Source organism: Sorex araneus, chromosome 10 (assembly GCF_027595985.1).
Source record: "Sorex araneus isolate mSorAra2 chromosome 10, mSorAra2.pri, whole genome shotgun sequence".
Taxonomy (NCBI): Eukaryota; Metazoa; Chordata; class Mammalia; order Eulipotyphla; family Soricidae; genus Sorex; species Sorex araneus.
The window spans coordinates 24646100-24673995 of NC_073311.1; the positions used below are offsets into that span (position 1 = coordinate 24646100).

Sequence of the window (27896 nt, forward strand, 5' to 3'; positions counted from 1 at the left end):
CAGGTAAGGTAATATCATTATACCCGTTTTGCTAATGAGTAAGTTAAGGCAGTGAAACATTAAAGTATTGATCAAAACTTTTTGAATATATGCAGATATACCAATTTTTATGTACATTTAAATTAAGTGTAATGTAGCACCATAGCACTATCATCCTATTGTTCATCTATTTGCTCAAGTGAGCACCAGTAACATCTCCATTCTGAGACTTGTTGTTACTGGTTTTTGCATATTGAATACACCACGGGTAGCTTGCCAGGCTCTGCCGTGTGGCTGGGATACTCTCGGTAGCTTGCCGGGCTCTCCGAGAGGGATGGAGTAATCGAACCCGGGTTGGCTACGTGCAAGGCAAATGCCCTACCTGCTGTGCTATCATTCTAGTCAAGTATAATGTATTTTACTTAAATTACTTATTGAAATGTATTTAAATAAAATACTTTGGGTAATTAAATGAATTATTTTTATATAAAACATTTTTTACAAGTTACATAAAATTGATGTTAGAATTTTTATAATTTTTTTGTTGAGTTTAATACTAAAGTAATATTTTTTACAACAATTGTGTTATCTTTTTGGTATTGGAATAGCAATGTCAGGGCTGTAGAGATAGCACAGCGGGTATGGCATTTGCTTTGCACGCAGCCCACGCAGGTTCGATTCCCAGCATCCCATATAGTCCCATGAGCACCACCAGGGGTAATTCCTGAGTGCAGAGCCAGGAGTGACCCCTGTGCATCGCCAGGTATGGCCCAAAAAGCAAAAAAAAAAAAAAAATAGCAACGTCAACTTTGTACCACTTATTTGCTTTTTAAATTTGAATGAGCAGTTTGGGAAGAAATTAATTTTAAAAATTGACTAAGAAGGTGAATGTTTCTCAAATCATCGTTTTTTCCTAGTGATGGAATCTGCATTTTATGTATTCAGTGTTTACTTTGGCTAGTTGCTAAGTAAAAATTCAAATTTATAAGGATACAAGATCACTAGAAAACTGAGAAGTATATCCTTTGTGATAAGAAGTCACAGCCGTCTTGCCTATAAAGTAAATCAATATTTATTATGAAAAGTTTTTTAAAAATCAACATTTTTTCGGTAGAAAATTTGGCTATTTTATAAGGACTCAGTGAACATTGAAAATCTTTAGCTGGAGTGTTTGTTCAGACTTTTATTTTCAATTGCTAAAATTAATGTCTGTTTTCTGAAGGATTGCTTGATGGTAGGTCTGCATACTTGTGGTGATCTTGCTCCAAATACCCTTCGGATATTCACTTCCAAGTCTGAAATTAAGGGAGTGTGCAGTGTGGGATGTTGCTACCATCTCTTATCGGAAGAGTTTGAATATCCACTTAAAGGTACAAAATTCTCCATATTCTATAATTTTGTTCATTTAGCACAATACCTGCTTTTCTCCCTCCTTTTGGTTTTTGCATCATTTTTGTTCTGAGTTAACATTTGAAATAGCATCTGGTGTTCTTGCAGTTGTACTGCCACAAGAGATGGAATTAGACGACTCTCATGTCATTTATTATAGTTTCTTTGGTCATAGAATGGTCTTAACTAGAGGTTCTCAAACATTTTTGGCTTATTGCTTACTTTTTAGACACAATTTCACAGCGCCCCATTGGAAATGTATCTTTAAATGAATAGGAAGCACCCTACACCCGCAAGTTGCAGCCACAGCTACTGCTGCCTCCCTAGATCATTCCTGGAGACTACATGACCTACTTCGGAATCACTGCTCTCAATGAATGTTAAACGTTTTTCGAACAGGGGCTGGAGGGAGCATCCATAGTGGGTAGGGTGCTTGCCTCACAAGTAGATGACACAGTTAGATTCCTGGCATTCCATATGGTCCCCAGAGCCTCACCAGGAGTGATTCCTGAGTATGTAGCCAGAAGTAAGTCCCAAGTTCCGCTGGGTAGGACTCCAAAACCAGACAAAACGAGCAAACAAACAAACAAAAAAGTGCTCTATAATCCTTCCTTCCCAGTGGCTCCTAAAATTACTTTCCATCTCCACTTTTATATATTATGATATCACTGCAGAAATCACTGGTCCGCATTAGTTGAACTTTTGCTCCAGGAATGTTAGCAGTTCTCTTTTTATATAATTTAGTAAAGTTTTTGCTATGTTCAGTATTCCTTGCTAAGAATTTTTTGGTCAGGAAGCATTTTTGTATATGAAACGTATTGTTTGGTTGTTTGTTTTTTTTTTAAGTTTTAAATCTCAGGGGAATATGGTGTGTTAAGTTTGATTCTTATTTTATTTGGGCATTTTTAGATAGTTATTCATCCTCACTATGGTAAAGTGGTAGAAACTGGGTTGAGATGGTACTCCCAGGTTTCGACCCACTTACCATGTTGGGTGGGTGAGTAATACAATGGCAGAGAAAGTTGAGAAGCAGAAAGTTTTACTCTTTAAAGAAGGTCAGAGATCAGAAGACCCCACTAAAGGTTTGCAAAATATATCTATCAGGAGAGCCACACACAAGGGGATCATCTTGGGGCTTAGTGATCCATGACGAAGTTTCCCATGGAAGTTTAAATGCCAACATAGATACCCTGACAGAATTTAGATTTGCACAAGCAGATATTTTGGGAGGGTGTTATCTCCAGCTTCCTGTCACTAGCAGGAAGTGGGCAGTGTTGGGGAGGGTCGTAGGTGCACGGTTATATTTTCACATTTGAGCAGTTTTTTGACCCTTGTCAGAACTGACAAATGCTTTTTGAAATAGTTTGTTCAATTCCTTAATGTTAGTGTTTTTAAAATATCTTTTAGGGACAGATGAACAAAAGTGTAACGGAAGATATAGAGATACATAAAGTAAGAGAAAAAATCAAATTGGCAAATTGACAGTTTTATTACATGAAGAATTTGTGCTTGTCATGCTGTTCTTAAAAAGTATTTGAAATTATATTTTCAAAACTAGAATCCAAAAAATATTAAATCCAAAAGGAGAAAATGTATATTGCTAGATTTTATATACAGATATATATTATTTATGTTACATATGTATGCATTATATTACATATATTATTTTACAGTATTTTGTGTCTCTTTTCTAAAATAAATTTTTTTAAACTTTAATACAGAACTTCTAAAATTAGAACTTCTAAAATTTATCTATAAGATTTTCTGTAAAGCTTCCAAAATATATGTATAATATTTTTCAAAAATAGGAATACTATAACATTCTATACAGTGGGATTTGATTCTTGGTTCAAGAGCTTCCTGTTCAATGGATACAATGAAATGTACTTTCTTACATGGCTCAGTTTGGGGGTAGATGTGGATATATGATATCTGTCAATTCAGAGGTATCTTGTTTCAGGGAAAGTCTTTTAGTGTCCTGCTGTCTTCTTTCACTCTGTCATCCAGTCCCCAAAGGTGCCTTCTCTTTCAATAAACTTCCCTCTCTTACCTCAGTAGTTCCTTTTAAAGGCTGTCATCTGTTCAGTGTTCAGACCTGGTCTTAGTATAAACCCACCAAGGACTGGTTCCAGTTTTGTTACTGTGTTGTTGTTGATGTTGTTGTTTTGGGGTCCACATTTAGCAGTCATGTCTAAGAAAATGATCTTAGTTCTGAAGATCATGGTTACTCCTGGCACTCAGGAATCATTCCTGGCAATGCTTAGGGGACTGCATGGGGTGCCAGGGATTGAATCTGGGTTGGTTGCACACAAGGCAAGCATATTTCCTGCTGTACTATCACTCCGGCCCCAGTTCCTATGTGTGAACTTTTTGTTTTTCGTTTTTTGGCAGTCTACTTCTTTTACACTGTTTTCTTCAGTGAGTACCTGATTCCTGATTTGGGATGTTTATGTCTTGCTGCATTCAAATAAAAATTAAATAAAAATTTACAGTGTGGATGTGGGCTTTTGAATTGTTTCATTTGTTCTCTGATATTTGTCAAATATGAAAAGAGATTCTCATAAGAACTATCATTATTTCATGACACATGGGAGGGGCATTGTATGTTCTGATATCTTAGTTCCTCATTCTGTGCTCTGTGTGTGTGTGTATGTGTGTGTGTGTGTGTGTGTCAAGTAAAGTCATTTTTTATTGTTCTTTTTTTTTTTAAGTAAATATGAGAAACGAGAAGAGGGAAACCCATAGAGTAAGAGGAAGAAATTACACACCTGAGATTAAGATATAGGTGATACCACAGTGGAATGTGCTTAATTCTATTTTAAAGGGTTTGGCAGAAATTGCTTAGCAATGTAGGAAAAAAATGTAAAAGATTAACTAGTTACTCCCCTGCCAGTGCAATTAGTATTAGTCTTAAGGTACCTTTCTAACAGATTTTTGCAATTAACTGGTAACAAGTGTTTATTGAGCATCTATTAGAGTTAAAATAAGAAATACATTTGAATAAGGCATGTTAGAATGCAGAGAGAAAATGAGCATTGGTGCAGTCATGCCTTTCTCCTCTGGAAGATTACAGTTTTTTTTTTTTCCTTTGAATAGAGAAACTGAATTTTTTTTTCATTATTGTATCTTCAGAACTAAGATCATTTTCTTAGACATGATTAATGTCAATCAAAGTATGCATAATATTTGAGTGATAATTGGCAATGAATCCTAAGAACTGAAAGTAAAATCAGTGTTCCTGCATTGGCAGCTGTATTTCATGCTCGTGGGAGGCCATCTGGTTGAGTTAAGCAAACACTAATTGATCAGTTATTTTCAGAGCAGGTGCCTTGGTAAAATATGTGAAATAAAGGGATTTGAGGAAGGGGCTTATGAAAAGGCAATACTTTGTTTTCATTTGGGTGGAGGGGCGTTTGGGGACCACACCTGACAATGCTCAGGGGACCCAGGTGGTACCCAGGATTCCAGCCAGGGTTGCAGCTACAACTGCTTGCAAGCAAGTGCCTTATCGCTCCTGCCCCAGCGTCAATACGTTGGAATAGAAGAAACTTAAACCGATGACAAGCATAGTCCTGTTCAGGTCCATAAATATTTTTTGAACACCAATGACGTTTCTTATTATTATGCTCTATTGACATAAAAATGTATGAAATGCTGTCTTCATTATTCATTGATAGGGATATGAAAATAGTTATAATCACAGGAACTAGATCATCTCTTTAATTTTTTTTTTTTTTTAAGTCATGTAGACCCAGGGGCTGGAGAAATAGTACTGTTGGTAGTTGGGTGCTTGCCTTGCCCCTGACTGACCTGGATTTGATTTCTCGCACCCACCCATACTTTCCTCTGAGCCCTACCAGGAGTGATTACTAAACACAGAGCCAAGAGTAAGTCCTGAGAACTGCCAGGTGTGTCCTCAGAACAAAACAATACAAAAATCATGTAGACCTAGAAAATATAAATAATGCTGAATGTTTTAAAAATTAAAAGTGCTTTTAATTTTTAATAACAGTATGTTTTAAAAATAAACATACATGGGTTATTATACATCTAGTAAATAAATGCACACATATACCACATATTTTTTTCCATTTTTAAGGAACAAGTAGCAATCATTACCTTTTTTTCGGTTAATGTATTTTGATGAGTTTTAGAATTGCCTCTTTTTAATGATTCCAAGTTTTTTTCAATGCTTGAGTTTATTCACCCACAAGTACTTCAGATTTTCTTAAAGCAGTGATGTTCTTTCAATAAACCAAAATTTAGTGAACAAACAATCAAGTCTGTGTAGAATTTGTGGAAGCACAAAATATGATACCAGTAGCATTGTAGCACCGTCATCCCATTATTCATCATTTTGCTCGAGCAGGCACCAGTAACATCTTCATTGTGAGACTTGTTACTGTTTTTAGCATATCGAATATGCCACGGGTAGCTTGCCAGGCTCTGCTGTGTGGGCAGGATACTCTCAGTAGCTTGCTGGGCTCTCCGAAAGGGACGGAGGAATCGAGGAATCGAACCTGGGTTGGCCACGTGCAAGGCAAACACCTTACCCGCTGTGCTATCGCTCCAGCTCATGATACCAGTATTCATCTTTATTTTCTAATTCTCAACTGTTTGTTTCAAAGTGGCAAAGTCATTGTTTTAAGAGAGGATATTATATTTGTATTAGCATATAGCAGAATAGCATATATCTCATCCTAATGGGATTGGGGTGGAGGGTGGAGAGCATGTTTCCAGTGATGTGCCATGCCCCATGGCTTGAATGGTTAATTGAATGGTTAATTCCCACTTCACCAAAGAAGTGGGAAGAGTATTACAGAGACAACAATATTGAGCGATATATTCAAAATCAAGTTTTCTTCTCTTTGTATTTGTAGTCACTGTCTCTCGTTTCTCCATTATATTTTCTCAAAAATGTAATGATAATAATCCATATGCTCTCATATGAGGCTGACACCCAAGGACCGTAGATACAGGGGTCAGGGGGATTGCCCCATAGCTGGAAGACTGCTTCGTGAGCAGAGGGGAGAAGGCAAATGGAATAGAGAAGGGATCACTAAGAAAATGATGGCTGGAGGAACCAGTTGGGATGGGAGGTGCATGCCAAAAGTAGATAATGGACCAAACATGATGACCTCTCAGTGTCTGTGTTGCAAGCCTTGATGCCCCAAGTAGAGAGAGAGAATGGGGAATATTGTCTGCCATGGAGGCAGGGGGAGGGTGGGAAGGGGGGGGTATACCCGGGATATTGGTGGTGGGGAATGTGCGCTGGTGGAGGGATGGGTGTTTGATCATTGTGAGATTGTAACCCAAACGTGAAAGCTTGTAACTATCTCACGGTGATTCAATAAAATTTTAAAAATTAAAAAAATAAAATCCATATGCTCATTTCCACAGGGACAAAGGGGTAAAGTTAATAGGAGGCACGTCACTGTTGGGGGCGATGAGAAGACGGGACTGGGAACTAGGACCTAGTGCGGGAGAGCTGACACTGGTGCAGGATGTGGTGTCGGAATTCTTTTATTTTTCGTTTTTTGTATGAAACCCTGCCATTATCAATATTGTAAATCATGGTGCCTAAAATGTAATTCAGAAGTTCACTGTCATCCCGTTGCTCATCGATTTGTTCAAGTGGGCACCAGTAACGTCTCTCATTGAGAGACTTATTGTTACTGTTTTCGGCATATCCAATATACATGGGTAGCTTGCCAGGCTCTTAAAAAAAGAAAAACAAACATACGTGAATTTGTGAAAGCGGAGGAGAGCCCGACAGTGAGTCTCGGCCAGCCTGGCCAGCAGTGAGAATGCAGTGCTGCCGGGGCCTTCTGGTTGCCCAGTGGTACTCCAGGGCCTGTCGGGCCGCACACTGTGTGTGATGCCTGGGGAACACGTCCTGCCAGTGGTCAAACTGGGTTTGGGCTGCAGGTCAAGTTTATACCTTAACTGGGAAAGGACAATTTTGAGAGTGGATGATTCTTCCATTTTCTCACCTCCGTTTGCCTCATGCCCATTTTCCCAGAATCTCTCCTTGACTAATGCAGTTTATTTAGTGTTCAATCATTCATAAAATAATCTCCGAGCCCTCTGGGTAAGCTAGTTAAGTAAATTAACTTCTACTTTTTACACTCTGGGAAAGAAAGTCTCTCTCTGTTCACAATTTCTCAAGCATTAATCTTGGAAATTGCTTGGGAAGAAAGCAGCTTTGCCTTCTTTTCTCTCGAGTTGAAGTCGCATCGGATACGGAGTTGATATAATATTTTTGGTCCCAGGATTCAGACAAGAAAAAGTGCTGGGAAGGTTTTAAAGACAGTAAGATAGAGCTGGCTCTTATTTTATCTTCTTGGTGTAGTCACTTCATAGAAGTGCTGTCAAAAACATCCTAATCATTGACAGTCATTAGGAGATCAGGTTAATAACACGAGGCTTAAATGTCAAAATATAATGGTAATTTCTCAAGGTTACTTGCTTTCCTCATAAATACCTGAAATGAACCTAGGGCTGTGAGTTTTGCTTGTCAGGAAAGCCAAGACTAATTAGAAGGAAACAGGACTGAGTGATATGATGAAATAGGTGGAGATGTGCGTAGCATGGAAACCTTCAAATACGCTGGCAGTCAAGAAGTGTTGGAAAATGAAAGATTAGAAGAAAAATGTAGAAAAACAAGTGATAACAATAGCAAAAGTAAACTTGGTTTTTGTTACAGTTTTGCTTGGCCCTGAACTTGCTTCACATTCTTATCTCAAAAATTAGGGGGCAGAGGTTACTCACTCCCTTCTCTTCTTTCCACTTCCTTGTCTCCATTTTTCTTGCCTTATCTTCACTACAATAAAGGAGGAAAGGTATGATCCATCCACAGAGTTTTGAACAGTGTTTCTGGTTCCCTTAGTGAGTAAAATTCAACATGTCTGTGAGGTAGATGCCTGGATATTCTTTGACCTTCTTAATCTCAGTCTCTGGGAAGGGGGCTTTCATTTTATTTATTTTATTTTTTTTTTAATTTTATTGAATCACCATGTGGAGGGTTACATAGTTCTCAGGATTATGTCGGTTATACAATTCTCAAACACCCTTCACTTCACCAGTGCCCATCTTCCATCACCAACCCCCCCAGTATACCTGCCGCCCCCTCCCACCTCCCCAGTCCCAACCCTTGCACATGATATGTTTCACTTCGTTTACGCCTTATTTCGATTACATTCCATGTTTCGACACACAACTCACTACCATTGTTGGGGTTTCCCCCAAAAAAGAAAAGCAGTCCTATTGCCAAGGAGGCATTTGATAGTTCTCCATTGCTAAGAATATAGAGATATTAAGTCCCGCTGTTTGTTACATAGTTTTTCTTTTTCCCCCTTGCCCCGCGCCACCGAGTTCACGCCTGTTTTAGTAATCGCCACGCTGCCTGACAAGGGAAAAAAACCGAAAAGGATGGTTATTTCCCGTCATCAGCAGGCATGGGGCTCTGGCTTAGTTGATAGACTAGTAGAGTGTCTCCAAGCAGTCTCTGGACCCGAAGGTCTTGCGCTGGTATCGGCTCCGGCTCGAGATTCCACCAGCGTCCCGCTGTTCCTTGTACATAATTTTTCCCCTTATATCCCATTCCCACGCCACCAGGTCTGCTTGCTTAATGGACATCACACTGTAGTTGATGACACACCGCGTTTCTTCCCGAGAAAGAAGAAAATTTCTTCTCAACTGGCGTGGGGATATAGCTTAGTTCAGTCTAGTGAGATGGCTACCACTTTGATTGCCTTCAATATTTCAGCAACAGACTTACTATTAGGATCTCCCACAAAAGTCCGCCCCATTAGAAAGGAACCATTACATATTGCTCATACTAAGATGACATTAAGTTGCGCGGCCGCAGCAGCGGCCGCGCGGTTTTGGGTTTCTGTATAAAGTCCAGGGAAAGTACAACCAGAAATAACATCACTACAAACTTTTACCCTTTTATGGTGCTCATAAGATGGAGAAACCTAGAGAGAGGCTCGGCGTCTCCCTTTTGCGCTCAGGAAAACCGCGGCCCCTGCGCTGTGCTCAGGAGGGAGGAGTTGAGAGAGAGACAGGTTAAAAGAATTGGGGGATGCCCGGGTCCCACAGCTTCAGCACGCCGTGGGGTCTCTGGTCCCATGCCGGAATTAGTTCAGTGGGCTGCTTGGGGTCCGAGGGCGCTCCCTCGGGCCCCTCCATCATGCTCGCTCCACAGCCGGGTCCAAAAGGAAGCACACGTGGGGGAGGTGGGTTTAAGTATCTAACTGCGGTGGGCGGGGGTCGCCGCCCCCGCCCCCTGGGGACTCCCGCAAGCGCGCTCACGTCCTGTTTTGGCTGGATCGGCGTCTCCCTTTTGCGCTCAGGAAAACCGCGGCCCCTGCGCTGTGCTCAGGAGGGAGGAGTTGAGAGAGAGACAGGTTAAAAGAATTGGGGGATGCCCGGGTCCCACTGCTTCAGCACGCCGTGGGGTCTCTGGTCCCATGCCGGAATTAGTTCAGTGGGCTGCTTGGGGTCCGAGGGCGCTCCCTCAGGCCCCTCCATCATGCTCGCTCCACAGCCGGGTCCAAAAGTGGGGCTTTCATTTTAATTGGTTTTGTAGGTAAATTATAAGAAACAGCCTGCGTAAATGCAAAGTATTTATTATGGTTCCTAAGAGGACATGATAAATTCTGGAGAATGACTCAGAAATATATTTAAGATTGTAGTTACTTAAACCTCTGCCCTGTAGTCTTAGACTGTACTTAAATGCCAATTTGCAGCTTCAAACCAAACACTGAACCCAGAAGAACCCAGAGATTAAAGGCCAACATGCAGAGAGCTAGAATAATTAAATATTACAAAAGCCTTGACAGTCTAGAGCTCAGGTGAAAACCTGGGAAAACCAAAACATAGATGTCAGGAACCTGGATGATGAATGCACAGTGAATGAGACAAGAATCAAGGTGGGAGGTCTCGAGCAGGCAAGGAGTGTCCAAGAAATTAGGAATACCACTAGAATTTTGAAAGCATAACTCTGTTGATAAACAGAATGAGTGTACATGTGTGTTTGTGTGTGAGTAGGAAGGCAAATAATATGAAGTTTGTTCAGGACTATTTAGTAGCCACTATTTTGATAAATAGTGGAATAGTGATATTATTTTAATCTCTATTTTCAGAACCTGCTGCTTAGTCATTGTATTCCTTATAAAAGTAGAAGTTTGCTTCTATACAGTTTGACCATTGTCTTAAAATAACATAGCGTGAGGAGTTTGGATATTCAGAGTTATGCATCCTGCCATATATTCAGCATTAGTTCTTCTGTGGAGTTAGACATCTGAATTGTCAAACATGTCTCTTCCTTCATATCTTACACACCTGCTCCTCATGCTCACTTTGTTTTAACAGCTGTTTTAAAGTTTGAATTCAGGCAGTTTTGGCCTTTGGGATGTAAATCTAAGTTATTAATAGTTCAAAATAGTATAGTAGAAGAGTCTGGTATGTACACTGCAACATTTTATAATGATATGTACTATGTAAACAAGATGTGCTTTACATGAATATGTTTACCTAGTTCTCTGTGGTAGACCTTAGAGGTGGTCTGTCATGAACGTCAATTTTTAAAAATACCTCAAAGCTCTCTGAGCCATTATGAATACCAAATTTGTACCACATGTTTTTAAAACGCCTTTTAAATATTTATACATTATGAGCCAGTAGTTCCTAGGAGAACAAGAAATGCCAGGAACAGTTTTTATTGCAGTGCTTTATAAAATATATGTTTTCCCAGCTTGACTTGTTTTAGTGTTTTTTTCTCAATATTGATTATCATTATAGCTATTAACTTGAAATATTCATTTACTTCTTCCCAGTTGGAGGAAGCACTTCCTTGCTCTTTTTTTCTGTCTCTTTTTTTTCTTTCTTTTTTAGAGACATGCAATAGAAAATATGACTATTTGCTTATTTAAGTTCACATATCCCTTTATTCTTGGTAACTGAATGATGATTTTGTTCAGTTAATTCTTATTGGTGGCTTGAACACTTTTTATAGTTCCAGGAGTAGGCAGCTCTCTATCTAAATTAGTTATGGTAATTCTGTTTATTTAGGAGTAGATAAGTGATATAATTGTTACAAGTGAGAAAGCCTAGTCTAAGATATTACAGTAATGTTATATTTTCATGGATATTTATCTGATGACTTTTGAGACTTTGGCATTCAAGAGAGGATGAAAAGCAGGTAGGGTCCTAGATATATCATTACAGATAGTTTCACAGCATCTCCTCTGGCCTTCGGCGCCCCTGCCAAGGTTAAACCTTATCAAAGCATGCATTTGTGCTCTTTCCTTACTCTTTCCCGACCTCTCCCCAGCACCATGCCAGGGATTCTTGTAGCTGTATTAGTCCCTCCAAAACTCAGATTGTCAGAGTAAATGGAAGTAGTGGACCTTTGAAAGTCTGCAGATTTCCCTCTGCAGCTTTGATATACTTTAGACTGTTAAGGTCACTCTTCCTTAGATACCTCCATTTCCTTTTTGTTTTCAACCAGCGGACAATTGTAGATCACCTTGTGGTAGTATCTTTCCATCTGGTCCTGCCATTTCTGTACCAAATAGAAATGTATTCAGTTATTCAGTGCACAAAATACCCATCATAGTCTACAGTGTCTCTACATGACTCCATTTCTGTCACCAGAAGGAATTTTTAAGGGAGGAGGCTAGATTATACAGTCAGCTCCACTATCTTTGAGGACTAATAATTCCTTTAGCTGCTTTAAATGTAGACACCTGGAAAGGTGTCTGAGATGGAAAGAAAAAGTGTTGATTGTATTATTTAAAAAGTAACAAGTTGGAGTCAGAAAGATAGTACAGCAGGTGAGCACTTGCCTACCTTGTGGGCACCCAACCCAGATTCAGTCCCTGGCACTATATATAGTCCCCCAAGCCCTCCCAGGAATTATCCATAAGCACAGAGCCAGGAAAAAGCCCTGAGTATAGCCAGATGTCACTCCCAAGCAAAAGGTAACATACTATTTTCTGTCACTGTCATCTTGTTGCTCATCGATTTGTTCAAGTGGGCACTAGTAACGTCTCTCATTGAGAGACTTATTGTTACTGTTTTTGGCATATCCAATACCCACGGGTAGCTTGCCAGGCTCTGCCTCTCGGACTCCATACTCTCGGTAGCTTGTCGGGCTCTCCAAGAGAGGCAGAGGAATCGAACACGGGTCAGCCGTGTGAAAGGCGAACGCCCTACCGCTGTGCTATCACTTCAGTCCCAACATACTATTTTATTTTTTTAATTAAAAACATTTTATTAAAAGCACTGTGATTTACAAAGTTGTTCATCAAACAATTGTTTCAAGCATGGAGTGTTCCACCACGACCAATGTGACCTTCCCTCCACCAGTATCCCCAGTTTGTCTCCCGATCCCAGCCCGCTCCCTTAGGCACATAACAAGTTTTTACCAGTAACAACATCTTAGTAATCCCTCATACAAGGACTTAATTCTCCATGGTGATACACAACAATTTACACATTTTTTATACTTGTTATAAATAAAATTACACAATTTTATTTATACTGGTTATTCCAACAAAACTTTAAGAAATGACAAATAGAATGATCAGGTAATAAATCAGTGAGAGCCAATATTATTGGCTACTATATGTTTTTGACCTATGTAAAGAAGGAATTTAAGGCCATTTCATACAGTATTATAAAATGCCTGTTCACATTTACATAGGTAATTTTTAAACTCTGGAATCTCAAATATATTGCATTAAATTTTATTTTATACTTGGACCTCATTATGGTAATAATCATGTCTTACCTGTCATTAATAAAACTTTTAAAGAAACTCTGTGCTAATATATTTTGTAGTTTACATGAAGTACAAAAGGCCTACATGTGTAAATTTTCCCTCTACACTGGAGCAGTAGCACAGCAGGTAGGGCATATGCCTTGCACGTGACCGACCCAGGTTCCATTCCTCCATTCCTCTCAGAGAGCCTGGCAAGCTACCGAGAGTATCCCGCCCACACGGCAGAGTCTGGCAAGCTACCTGTGGTGTATTCAATATGCCAGAAAACAGTTACAAGTCTCACAATGGAGGAATTACTGTTGCCTACTCAAGCAAATCGATGAACAATGGGACAACAGTGCTACACTTCATAAAAACCCTATGGTTTACAAAGTTGTTCATGATGGTTTGTTACAGGCATTCAATATTCCACACCAATCCTGCCTCCATTATCACCTTCCCTTCATCATTGTCTCCAAATCTCCCAATCACTCCTGAAGCCTGCCCCTATAGCAGGCCCACAATTTCATTAGAAGAAAAAAATTGTGTAAATTGTTGTGTATCACCATGGAGACATCAAGTCCTTATATGAGGGATTACTAAGATGTTGTTACTGGTTAAACCTTTTGTGTTTAGGCAATGTACTATTTTAAAATAAGAATTAAACTGTAGATTTTATCATAAAGAATAAAATATAGTTTCTTATGCAGCCTTATATACAATTCCTATCATTTTAGTACAGATTTAACAATATTTTCTTGCATTCATTCTTTTTTTCCCTTTGTTTTGGGGATCACAGCCACTTGTGCTCAGGGCTTACTCCTAATGCTGTACTCAAGGACCAGTCCTGCAGGACTAAGGGACCATACCAGTGCTAGAGATTACAGAGGGCTTCACCCCATTCAAGACAAGAGTCTTTCCTCCTGTATTCTCTGGTCTTTTATAATATTGTTTATCGCATTATTACTTATTTTACTAAGTAAGCCTACTCCCATTTGATTCTAGAAGTTTGCAGGATGTAGAAGAAGAGTGCATGGTTTCTCATTTCAAAAAAGCACGCATTTCATTTCCATTTTCAGCAGTGTGGGAGATGTGACTTTTCTGAGAAGCCCTCCTGCTACAGTTCAGCTAGATTCTGGCTAAATTTGAACATGTCATTTTCTCTTAAGCACTGCTGAGTCCACAAAAAAAGTGTATGTGGGGGCGGATCTTGAAGGATCAAAATCAAAACTAAAAATATTAAAAGGAGAGATGGGGAAGAGGGAGGTAGAGAAGTTAAAACCAGAGCAGGGAACTGTCAGTCAGATGGTAGCACAGAGTTACCCTGAGGCAAATGCTGGTCACTAGGATCCAGAGACGGACATGGAATCTCCTGAGTGGTAGGAGAAATTGGCCCTGAAAGGTCCATGTTAAGCTATGACCTTCAGTGAATAAAAGCAATCTTTAGTCAGCATCATGCAGAAGCAAACTTAAATTCTTGAGCGGGGGAAGTCCCAAATTAAAACTTTCCAAGTTTAAATTCTACTGGATGAGTCTACCAAATATTTGCTTGAAAAGTTTAAAAATTATTCGAATCAAAAATGATTCGGCAGAGCCTGGCAAGCTACCCGTGGCGTATTGGATCTGCCAAAAACAGTAACAAATAAGTCTCACAATCGAGAGACGTTACGGGTGCCCACTCGAACAAAAATGATTCTGATTAGATATTCTGGTTTTCCCCATTCCCTATGGTCTCATTTGACAAATAAAATAAAATAAAGCTGAGTATGGTTAAATTTTGTTTCTTTGGGGTGAGGGTGGAGGTGTGTGAGGAGTGGGGCCTCACCCATTGGTGTTCAGAGGCGACTCCCAGCTCTGTGCTCAGGGATCACTCCTGATGATGCTCAGGGACTGTATTAATCAGGAAGTGCTGCAGTGATGGGATCAATCCCAGGTTGGCCACTTGCAAGGCAAGTGCCATACCCACTGTACTATCTCTCCAGCTCCCATTTTTCTACTCAGGTCCACTTTAAGAAATGTATTTTATGATTTTAGCTTGCATAGAGATAAAACTGATACTGAATTGTTACCAAAAAGTAATTTTTTCTTTTTGCATATTTATTCTTTGAAATGGGCTGGAGCCATAGCACAGCGGGTAGGGCATTTGCCTTGCACGCAGCTAACCCAGTTGATTCTTCCGCCCCTCTTGGAGAGCCCAGCAAACTACCAAGAATATCTCGCCTACGTGGCAGAGCCTGGCAAGCCACCCGTGGCATATTTGATATGCGAAAAACAGTAACAAGTCTCACAGTGCAAACGTTACTGGTGCCTGCTCAAGCAAATCGATAAACAACGGGGTGACAATGACAGTGACAGTGATTCTTTGAAATGTAATGATTCTGATATTTTTGTTGTATTCCTTTCTATTAATGCATTAGTGAAAAATCACTAAATTGATTCAATAATAGGATGTAGCCAGTAATATGATGGTAAATATTTAATGGCTGATTTGATTCATGCTCTAATAGTTTTAAATACATGCATTTTGGTCAGTTTCAAACTACCAACCTTATGCTAATGAACACTGACCTGCACAGAGATGACCTTATCAGCTGATGGGCCAGTGAGCCAACCCCATCCTAACACTGACTAGAGCCCACAATTCAAAGTAAATATCAATCCATGTCCAGTCTAAGTGACCAATTATGCTTACTTTAGCTGTAAATCACCGTTATCTATCCAGCATCCCAAACTCTTTGCCACATACCCAGGTACGAATAAGTATATTTGTTAACAAAATTAGTTGCTTTTCTATAACAATATAAAAAAATAAAATAAGTCTTCCTAAGTTTATTTCAATTTTTAGGAGCTCAACTTTTCACAGGAATTCATTTTTTTTTATTATTATTATTCTTATGTTGTTGCTGCCATTGTAAGCATGAAGCCCAGCAATTCTTAAGGGACAGGGCTATTGTTGTCATTTCCTGGGATGTCATCACGGCCTCCCACAGCAGAGTTCTAGGGCCATGCTATTCCTGGCTTGGAATTTGTGCCTCATCTTTGGCCCCCAGCTGAATTTCACTGGGATTTTTCTGACTAGTATTTTTTTTTACATTGAAGAGTAATTAATTTGACCTAATTGTGCCCATTAAGTTATTTTGTTTATTAATCTAAGAAGAAAATAAAATCAAATCGTTACTACTGAAAAGAAATTTGTTATTTTGAATAAATTCTTTTCAATTACTTTATTTATTTTGTTGTTCTATAAATTATTTATACCTCCACCAGGATCTGGATATAAAAGCATAGGTGAGTTGGGAGAGAGACACACAGAATATTGCACTTATTTGTGGGATATATATATATACTAAAAAAATAGTAGGAGACAAATACCCAAGGACAGTAGAAACAAGGGCCAGGAGGACTGGTCCACTGTTGAAAGCTTGCCACAAGTGGTGAGGTGGGGAGGGCAATTAGCATAGAGAAGTCCACTATGACAATGACAGTGATTCTTGGAAATGGTCTCTGGACAAAACAGAGTGCTGAAAGGAGTGAAAGGAGGTAAAGGGACAAACATAATAGTATTTCAGTGCCTGTATTGCAATCCATAATGCCCAAAAGGGGGAGGGAGGGAGGGGTGGAAGGATGGAGGGGGGGAGAGAGAGAGAGAGAGAGAGAGAGAGAGAGAGAGAGAGAGAGAGAGAGAGAGAGAGAGAGGGAGGAAAAGACTGGGAGGCAGGTGGCAGGAGGGAAACTGGATGTTAGTGGTGGGAAATGTACACTAGTAAAGGGAAGGATGTTGCAACACTGACTGAAGCCCAATCCTGAACAACTTTGCAACTGTATATCTCACAGTGGTTTAATTATTTAAAAATTTAAAAAAAGAAAAGAAAAATTCCAATTCATTTCATGAGGCTTTGTCACTTTGACCAGAAATACGACAAGAATTTTAAAAGAAGTAAATTTCTCATATGAGCATAACAAAGGAGACTATCTTGCTTTAAATGTCGTGTTCTCACAGTTCCTTTTTCCCCTTACTAAATAAATTATAGGCAGTTTTTCTTTATTTTTTTCTATCATGAATTGGCACAATAAGCAAGATTTTTCATAGGAGTAAAGTCATAATGTGAAGCATAGGGACTGTTTCATCCACTTAATGTTGCAGGTGTTCCATTTGTGTCTCCATTTAAGCCCAAGATTTAAGAACTATTAAAGGGTCCATCAGTGGTAGCAACAGAAGTGTCATACACAGAGGGAATGCCATTGAGGCAGTGGTATTTAGCAGACCAAACCTATGTTTTCTTTTAGCTCTTTGACTTTGCCATTTATGTAAGCATGAATAAAAACTGAAATCATAGTATTACTATTTTTCTGAAGATAAGACTTTGAAAGAAACATACACTTTAGCTGGGTGTTTATTTTTTATTGTATATATATTGTCATTTCATATTTCTTTGAGATTCTATTTTCAGCTATAGTTTTTTTATATTTAATTTTATTTATTATTCATTATTTATTTACTTTTTATTGAATCACCGTGAGAACAGTTACAAAGCTTTCATGTTTAAGTCTCAGTCATACAATAATCAAACACCCATTCCTTCACCAATGCACATGGTCCACCACCAAGAATCCCAGTATACTTCTCCTCCCACCTCCACCCTTCCTGTGTGGCAGATGATTTTCACTTTACTCTCTCTTTACTTTGATTGCATTCCATTTTCGACAGAAAACCCACTATTATTATTTGGATTTTTCCCCCAACAATCAGACCTGCCAAAAAGGCAACATTAGATCATTTGTTTTCTATTGCTGATAATGAAGAGCATATGATGTCGCACAGCTGCGAAAGCAGCAGCGTGGTTTTAGAATTGTGGTATTTTAGTAATTAAGTCCAGAGGTATTTCTGCCAGCAGCCGCTGTGGTCCCAGGTTGGTTTGTGTGCCTCTGGGATCATGGCTGTTCAGGAGCAGAGGAGCCCATCGTGGGCCTTCGCTTGGGGTCCTGTTTGGATGGGGAGCAGGACTGATTCCGTGCCCCACCCCATGGCAAGATTTCTCGCGTGTCCCATCACTGCAAGCTCCTACCTCTCTGTCCAATTAGCTCTGAAAGGTGGCGGTTGCCGTGCTGCCACAAAGGGGAAAAGGCCGAGAGACAAAAACCCTTCCCCTTATGGGCTGCATGGGGCCGTAGCTTAGTTCACACTCCAGGAACATTTCTGCCAGCAGCTGCTGCATTCCAGGACTGGTTTTTGTGCCTCTGGGATCATGGCCATTCAGGGGTGAAGGAGCCATTCCTGAGTGGTATTTTGTATATCAGGAAAGGTTTGGAGAAATAGTCCTGGTCCCCACATACCAGATCCATGTTAGTAGAAGCTCAGTGTCACCGGGATTCCATCTGGAGGAGACGGGGAGACTGCACCTCCATCTGGGGCACCCCGGTGTTATCGGTTTGGTTTGGGGTCCAGAGTATTATCTGGTGTGTGGTGCCTGCCGGCCAGGATTCTTCACCACTGAGTGTGGCAAGATGGTGCCAGGGGTGGGTTGAGGGTGTGACTTCCGGGTCAGGGGTGGGCTGGAAGTTGGCATGGAACTTCCCCCATGTGGTTTGGAGAAATAGTCCTGATTCCCACATACCAGTCAACTATAGTTTTAACCAAAGTATGTTACAGATATTACTACACCTGGCATGATATTGAGAGGAAGGAATGAGAAATAATCAATTATACTTTACTATTTACTAAGTATGCCTCTTTAGACTATTCTGTGAAACAAAAATTCATATATGGAATCTATATCTTAGTGACTACAATGAAGACATGTTTTGGTGAAGGTTGAAGGATAGAACCTTTCACAGCTCAATTCATGTTTATGGGATATATGTGTTCAGGAATATGAACATATGATCATTGTGCTGATTTTCTTTGTTTTGTTTCATTATTAGATTTAGGACCACACTTGGTGGTGCTCAGGGCTCTTTAAAAATCACACAACACTTTAGTTCTGCAAAGCCAATCGAGAAGAGTTGGAGAGAATTAGTGTAAAATATATTTTTTTGCACTTTGGGGAACAGCTAGTCTTAGTTTGAGGAAATGAAGACTTAAAATATTTGAATTAATTGTTTTAAATTCCTATAAGTAAAATCCAGATTTTATGTTTAAAATTATTTTTATAAAATAGTTCACAGTAATTTTTTACATCCAATATTTCTACAGCAATCCAATCTCCATTACACCTTCCCTCCATTATTTTGAATTTTCCCACCACCACCCAAGACTGCCCCAAAGGCAGATTCTGAATAATTTATTTTGTATTATTTGTTTTGAATAATCAACAAAATATGATCCAAAAAGTTTCCATTGAGGAAAGTGTGTGAAAATTGTTGTATCTCACCTTGGAATCATTATATCCCTATATGAGACCACTAACATGTTGTTACAGGTTGAGCCTTGTGTACTAATATATATATATAATATATATTCATATATATATATACATATATATATATGGACTGGAGTGATAGCACAGTGGGTAGCCTAGCACACAGCTGACCCAGGTTCGATTCTTCTGTCCCTCTCGGAGAGCCCAGCAAGCTACCAAGAATATCCCACCCACACGGCAGAGACTGGCAAGCTACCCGTGTAAAAAACAGTAACAAGTCTCACAATGGAGATATTACTGGTGCCCACTTGAGCAAATAGATGAACAATGGGATGACAGTGCTACAATGCTACATATATATTGTATATACATATATATATGTATATATATGTGTGTATATATATATATATGTGATCAGAATTGGTTGCCTTCTACTTTACACCCTATTCAATGTGGTGTGCTACTCTTGGTATATCAGTGGGGTAGAGTATGAGGTGTTGCTCCAGGAATTCTAAAATTTTTAAATAGGGTGCTAGATTTAGAGTTAATTTTTTAATTGGATGATGATATGGGGGTCTGGAGGCATCTCCGCAGCATATTGCTCTCTTCTGAAATTTATTTGTGAGTATCTAAGATTTATTTGTGAGTATTATGGCGGTTTATATGATGCCTAGAGGCAGTTTGCTGGCATGACTGCCACGTAGCCAGAAGCACAGGGAGATAGGGGGAGGGTGCCCATACCTGACTCCCTGCAGGCCTGGAGGTTTTAGTCACAAAACCCACATACCTGGGTTTTTCAGCAGATTCATTCTCATGCATGGGGGGCTTATCCCAAGCCTGTTAAAATGGCCATGCCATGGTGGTGATTGGGTTCTGGAGTTTGCAGCTGCCAGGGTTCTGTTGGGGCACGTGGAGGGACTCCACCCTCCCCCCAGGTTCCCTGGCCAGATTTTGTCTTTACTTTAAAGTGTATAGTGTCTAAGTGGCAATCTTCATATACTCATGACGATAAGGAGTTCTAAGCTCTCTCAGTTCTTGAAGGAAATGTCAAGCAATAGGAAAAGAGCAATATGCCTACACATGCTGTCAAGGCAGAAGTAGGAAGTAGCCTTAGAGTTCTGTTGCTGTAGTATATGAGAGATGGAGATAGTTGGGTCAGAGGGAAACACTAATAGAGATGACCAACTTCTGCATATTTCTAAAGTGTTGTTAACAAAATCTATCGACTAATTCAATGGTAAATGTAAAATAAAGAAAAAAATGAACTCAGTGATTTTAGACCTGAGACAGATTGAAAATATGGAGATAATCATTTAATAAACTGGGAGCTTGTAAAGACTAATTATTAAATTATATCACTTTTTAAAATAATATTTGAATCCTAGTATACATTTTGACCAGGATTTAAAGTAAGTGATCCTCTGCCCACTTGGAAACCTCAAGTCAAGAATTAGAGAACTTTAATTTGGGGTGTGTGTATGGGGGTGGGGAGTTGGTTTATTGGGCCACATCTGGCAATACTCACAGCTTACTCTTGATTCTGTGCTCAGGGATTACTCCTAGAAGGGCTCAGAAGCACCGTATCTGGTGTTTGCATTGACCCCAGGTCAGCTGCACACAGAGCAGATATCCTCCCCAGTCTGTGATCTGTCTTGCCCTTTTATATGCTTTTTTCTTTAATCTTAATCACCATGATTTACAATACTGTTAATGATGAGGTTTTATGCATAATGTCTCTCACCACAGAATGTCCACTTCTCTCTACAGTTGTCTCAGTGTCCCCCAGCACACACATCCTAACCCCCCTCCCATACCCACCCCCAATATTGTTGGGTAAGCTTCTAACTGAAAACTAGTTCTCAGTTTCTGTTGCCTTTGGGCGTTTGTTATGCTATACCATACTGTGTTTCTTTATATCCCACATATTTTGATTTCTTCTCTGACTTTTTTGATCCACTAGAATTTCAGTGGTGTGTTGTTTAATTTCTACATGTTTGAGGTTTTTTTTGTTTGTAGTTAACCTTCATTTTTAATGCCTCGTGCCCTGAGAGGATAGTTGATATTATTTCTATTGTCTTGATTTTATGGAGATATGTTTTGTGACCCAGTGTGCTCTCTCTTGGAGAATGTCCTACGTATTCTGGAGAAGAATGTGTATTTGATACTGGGAGAATGTAGAGCCCTATAGATATCCACTAAGCCCATCCCTTCCATTTTTTTTTATGATTAATTTTCCTCATTGAGTTTTAGGCTAGTTAATCTATCTAGGGGTGATAAAGCAGTGTTGACATCTCCAGCTACCATTGTGAAGCTGTCAATATCTTCCTTCACATCTATTTGTAGTTGTTTTAAGTATTTTGATAATCCCTCATTAGGTACATAAGCATTTCTGGGTGTGAATTTTTTCTGATATGTATATCCCTTGATTACTAGGAAATGACCATCCCTATCCCTCATAAATTTTTTAATCATTTCTGTGTTGTCTAATACAAGTGTGGCCACACCCTGAATTTTCTAAGGAAGCTTTCTCCTTAAAATGTTGTTTCTCTCTCTCTCTCTCTCTCTCTCTCTCTCTCTCTCTCTCTCTCTCTCTCTCTCTGTCTTAATCTCTGTATTTTTGGGCATTGTGGTTTGCAATACTGATACTGAAAGGTTACCAAGAATATTCCTTTACCTACTTTTAACACTCAGATCTTGTCCAGGGTGATCATTCCCAGCTGTTACTGCCAGAGAGAAAAGAAAAGTCCTTGCTGTAGAGGCAGGCGGAGGGTTGGGGGGGTGGGAAGGAACTCGGGGACACTGATGCTGGGAAATGTACACTGGTGGAGGGATGGGTGTTGGAACACTGTATAACTGAAATCTAATTATTTCAGCTGGGGGAGGTCTGCCCCACAGCTTGGAAACTGGTCTTACATGCTGGGGGAAAAGACAGCTCAGAGAAGGGAACACCAGGTAGAGGATGTCGGGAGGAACCATTCAGGTTGGAAGATGCAAACTGAAAGTAGACTATAGACCAAACATGAAGGCCACTCAATACCTTTATTGTAAACTACAATACCCAAAAGGAGAGAGAACAAAAGGGAATGCCCTGCTGCAGAGGCAGGGTGGGGTGGTAGGGGATGGGGTGGGGGTGGGAGAGGGATACTGGTATTATTGGTGGAGGTGAATGGGCACTGGTGGAGGGATGGGTAAATGATCACTGTATGAGTGAAATGCAAACACAAAAGTTCATAAGTTTGTAACTGTATATCACAGTGATTCTCTAATAAAAAAATTAAAAACTTATGTAACTGAATATGTGATGATTTGATAAAAAGTAAATAAACTTAAATATCTCATCCTAAAAAAAAGAAATCTAATTATCAACAGCTTTGTAAGGGCCTATCTCACAGTGATTCAATTTTAAAAAATGTTGTTTTTGTGGCCTTTTACTTTGAGCCTTTGATTACCCCAGCTGTTCAAGTGTGTCCCTGGTAAGCAGCAGAAAGTTGGGTTCAGTTTTATGATCTGTTCTACCAGTCTTGTCTCTTGATTGCTGCCTTAGGCTATTGACATTGAATGAGATAATTGACGTGAAGTATTTTGCCGTCTTTCTCTAGAAATTATGTAGTTGTGAAACTTATCTTGTTCGAAAAAAGGTCCTTCTGTCCTTCTTGCATTGTTGGGTTCAAAGCTATAAAGTTCCTGAGCTGTTTTTCCATGAAGGTTTCTATCTTTCTTCAATCTGAATGATAGTCTAGCTGGGTAGAGTATTCTTGGTGAGCTCTTCATTTCATTGAAATTTTTAACTATATTCCACCATTTTCTTCTCACTTGATAAATTTGCTATGAACCTTCAAGAAGTTCCTTTGAATTTAGTTTCCTTCTTTGATCTTGCTTCTTTTAGCATTCTATATTTATCTTTTAATTTTGTTATTCTGATTATAATATGTTTTGTAGTACTTTAATTTGGGTCTCTTTTGACTGGTAATATTTGCACCTTTTGAATCTGGTGCATGTACTTCTCAGCTTGGGAACTTCTCTGCTATGATTTCTTGGACTACAGTTCTTATTGAAATTGCCTCCCTATACCTTAGGGACTTTGATTATTCTTAGTTAATCCTCTTGAATTTATCACATGGTTGTCTGATGTGCTGCTCATTTATTTTGAGACCTTCTTAAATCTTCTATGGTCTCTAGAGGTTTCCTGTATATTGTCTTGGAACTTGCTGATTTTACCCTCACTGCTTTTACTATACTGCCAGAACTTTCCATTGAGTTCTTTTAGTTCACCTTGCAAATTGTTCTGTCACTTTTGATTGCAATTTTCCTCATCTCTGGTCTAATACTTTCTTGTCTTTGTACTGTTGTTTCCTTGAGCACATTGAACATTCTCATCATGTTCTCTCTAAAGTCCTTGCCTGGGGAAAAGTGGGGCTTCTTAGTACTAATTGAGTCCTCTGAGCAACTCCTTCCCCTCACTAGCTGCGGTGGTGTTCTCCACCTATTCCCCATTGTATCTGTTGAGAGCCTTTCTAATTCACCACTTGCACCCTCACTCCTGCTAGGGAACTTTCTGGGGCAACCCGCTAGGTGTTGCTCTCTTCCTTCCCTGTCTGAGATATTCCAGCCAACTTTGTTGTTACTGTCTAGTTTAGAGTTTTTTGAGATGACTTAAGGAAGACTTTCAGTGTCACTGGCTCTATAGTTTTTTTTTTAATTATTTTATTGAATCACCACGTGGAAAGTTACAAAGTTCTCAGGCTTATGCCTCAGTTATACAATATTCAAACACCCATCCCTTCACCAGTGCCCATATTCCACCACCAAAAACACCAGTATACCTCCCGCCCCCTCCCACCACCCCCAAATGCATAACTGATGAATTTCACTTCATTTTCTCTTTACCTTGATTACATTCCATATTTCAGCACAAACTCACTATTGTTGTTGGAGTTTCCCCCCAAGAAAGAGAGCCCTACTACCAAGGAAGCATTTGATAATTAGTTTTCCATTGCTGAGAATGAAGAGATATGTAGCCCCACTGCGCCAAGTACATAACCCTTTTTTTGTTCCTTTTTCGTTTTCCTTTTCTTTTTTTTCCCTCATCCCCCTTCCCATGCATCATAGTATGGTGGACGCCACGCCGCGTTTCTCCCTGAAAATGGGAAACAACCAGGAAAAGAGCGATATTTCCTCTTCTCGGCCGGCGTGGGGCTGTTGCTTAGTTCACAGTCCAGAGAAATGGCTGCTACTTTGATTACCTTCAATATTTCAACAAAAAAAACCCACTGTTATTATTTGGAGTTTCCCCCCAAAGTCAGACCTGCTAAAAAAGGTACTGTTTCACATTGCTGACAATTAAGAGATGTTAAGGTTTTGGATTTCTGTATAAAGTCCAGGGAAAATTCTGCCAGAAATTGCATATTCCATCTCACAGTCCCAGTGCATTGCTGTAAGATGCTGTGCTGGATGCCAAAATATGTTAGAAGGTCTCTGGAATCAAAGTCTTTAGGTGCAGAGGGTCCGTTTTGCTTTTAGCAGCTCCGGATTTATCTGGGTCGAGGGTGTGCCTGTTACACCCACTTCCCATGATTCCCTAGGAGCCCCAAAGTGTAAAAACCGTATACCTCTGGGTTAGGAGTCTTAGAAGGTGGCTCGCACCACGTGGATGTTGCTGCCGCTACCATTTTCCATGCAGAAAGACAGGGTGAAGAGGAAAGATCCATCCCCGGGTAGCACGGAGTTGTAGCCCAACTCACAGTCCCAGTGCATTGCTGTAGGAAGCTGCTCTGGGTGCCAAAATGTGTTAGAAGGTTTCTGGGATCAACGTCTTTAGGCGCAGAGGGACCCTCACTGGCTCTATAGTTTAGAGTCATGATTACTTAGTCCCATGACTACCTTTTTGCATTTTTGTGGGAGTAGGTGATAGAGCTAGTTTTAAATTAATGTTAGCATAGTATGAGCGGGAGCAGCCAAACCACTTCAGATAAGCCCAATGCAAGATTCCACTGTGTGCCCTGTGGGATATAAAAGAGGCCAGTAGTGCTTCTAGGGCTGAGGCAAGATGGTGGTTCCCAGTATCAGGGTCTTTGTGCGATACTCTTCAGGGTGCTTGGAGAGAAATAGGCCAGAGCACACAGTAGCGGGCTGTGCTGTGCTGGTTCTAACCTATCCCTGTAATTTGTCTTTAAGAGTTTTTAAGATCTCTTCATGGTTAATTACCTGTGAATCTGAAGTGTTAAAACATTAATAGCAATAAATTATGGATGTGTGAGCCAGATGCTATTAAGAATAAAAGGACAGCATAATATTTCATAACTAGTGGAGGAAGGAAAGGTTTCTTTTAATGGTGCATTTGGTTTTCGTGTAGAAAGAAGCACAAGCTAGGAAAGGACATTTTGTCAGAACTGCGGTGAAGACACAGAGCGACAGAAACTGGTTTGTTGGGAGAATCAATTGGGAATAAGTATATTGGAAAGACATTGTGACTGAAAACTAAATTGAAATTAGATCGTGAAAACAATGACTACTATGCCAAGATGCGAGAATATTTTTTTCAGTGTGACACAGAATATACCTTTGTCATAAATATTCTTATATTTATTTAGTGCGAAGACTTGCATATATTCATCCACATTTCAGAAAGGTAGTATTTTTTGATGTTATAGAAAGGCAATATATTTCAACATGAGCATGATTACTAAGAGAATCAGACTAGTTAATAAATTGTTATAGAAATCTACATTAGTGACATATTGGATAAGAAAGAACAATAGAAGGAGAATCACAGTTTCTAAGAACCTCTCAAATATAAATCTACTGTCATGGTAACCAATAATGAGGCAGTATGGCAGGTCTGAGGTAGGGGGATGGTCTGATGATTCTGATGGGCATGTTTACAGGACTTTAACTTGCTTAAATTATAATTTAATCAAATGTATAATATAATTGTAATTATATTATAATATAATCAAATATATAATAATATGTATTATTGTTAGTGATAAGATTGTTTGACTTTTTTTTTTTTTAGTTTTACAAATGTTTAGCAGGGGCCAGAAAGATAGTACAGCAGGTAGGTGGTTGTTCTGCCTACAGCCAACTGGGTTCGATTCTCAACACCCCATAAGGACCCTAAGACCCCACCAGGAATGGTCCCTGAGCACAGAATAAAGAGTAAGCCCTGGACACTGTTGGTGTAGTACAAAAGCAAAGTATAAAACTGTTGAATAATAGCTTGAAATTCTTATCAGATATGCAAAAAGAGAAAACTTGTCAGAATGTAAAGTTGGGCACACTAGCCTTTGAAGAATGGATAAAGGCAAAGGCCCTGTTATAAAATCCAAAACAAAAAGGTATTTTTTTCTGTTTCTTGGGGTCATACTCATTGGTGCTTGGGGATTTTGCTAGACTCCATGGTCAGTGCTCCATGAAGTGATCCCTGCAGTGCTTATGGCAGTATGTGATGCCAGGGATTGAACCCTACCATGGCCTTCTGCATAGAAAGCATCTGCCCTTCCATTGAGCTATCTCTCTGACCCAAGAGAAGAAAGTCTTATTGGTGACTTTGAGTGTAAATTTTAATGTTTCAGTGTAAAACTTATGAACTTGTAAATGAAATTATAACCAAAATTGGTTATTATCGTATTTATAAACAGGGATTCCTAAAAAGTAAAAAGCTGGAATTAGATTGTATTAATTAAGTCATTGTTATTCCAAGTGCCAGGTAATATTAAGCAGGTAGCAAAATAACTGTAACAGGGTATTTTGGAGATAGAGTTCGTGAGTTTAGTTAGTTAATTTAAGCACTGTTTTAAACTCTGACTTGCATTATTTTTATTTGATAGTCACAAGTGTTACGTAGTTTTTTCTCTGTGCAGATGAGGAAATGAATATATGAAATAAGCTAAGAAATAAGCTAACTTTCCCAACGGGGGAAAAAAGGAAGGGTAGAAGATTGAGATTATTTATAGTAAGAGGGACTAGGAATGTAGCTCAGTGGTGGAGCATCTGCCCGACATGTGGGTAGTAGAAATAGAGAGTATGATTGGATTTGAGGAATATGTAGGAGATGAATAAACAAGGATTTCTAAAACCAGCTGTGAATTAGGAAAAAATCCAAGAAGGTTTTTTTGTTATTGTTTTATGGTTTTAACTCATATAAATACTGAATGTTTGTAGTGATCATTGAAATATGAAACTTTATGATAATATATTTTATATCATTTGGTTATTTGAATTTTGATTATATTCATTTTAGTTACCAATTTGGAGATGGTGGTTAAGTTATTGGTGATAAAGAAAAAAGAAAACTTGATCTTATAGAGGAGGTTGAAGATAAAATTAGGAATTGGAGATAGTTGAATAATGTCTCCCCAAAAGTCACATTTACCCAGAACCTCAGAATTTCATCTTAT

At 39.3% G+C, this 27896-nt stretch overlaps 1 protein-coding gene across 2 annotated transcripts in view; it reads left to right on the forward strand.

Moving 5' to 3' along the window:
• Positions 1–27896, forward strand: part of METTL25 (methyltransferase like 25) — a 103606-nt gene that overhangs the window by 22659 nt on the left and 53051 nt on the right. For both annotated transcript variants that reach the window (XM_004602822.2, XM_055118559.1), the window contains one exon: positions 1202–1349. In XM_004602822.2, the coding sequence (XP_004602879.2) occupies positions 1202–1349 (148 nt within the window). The remainder of the gene's footprint in view (positions 1–1201; positions 1350–27896) is intronic.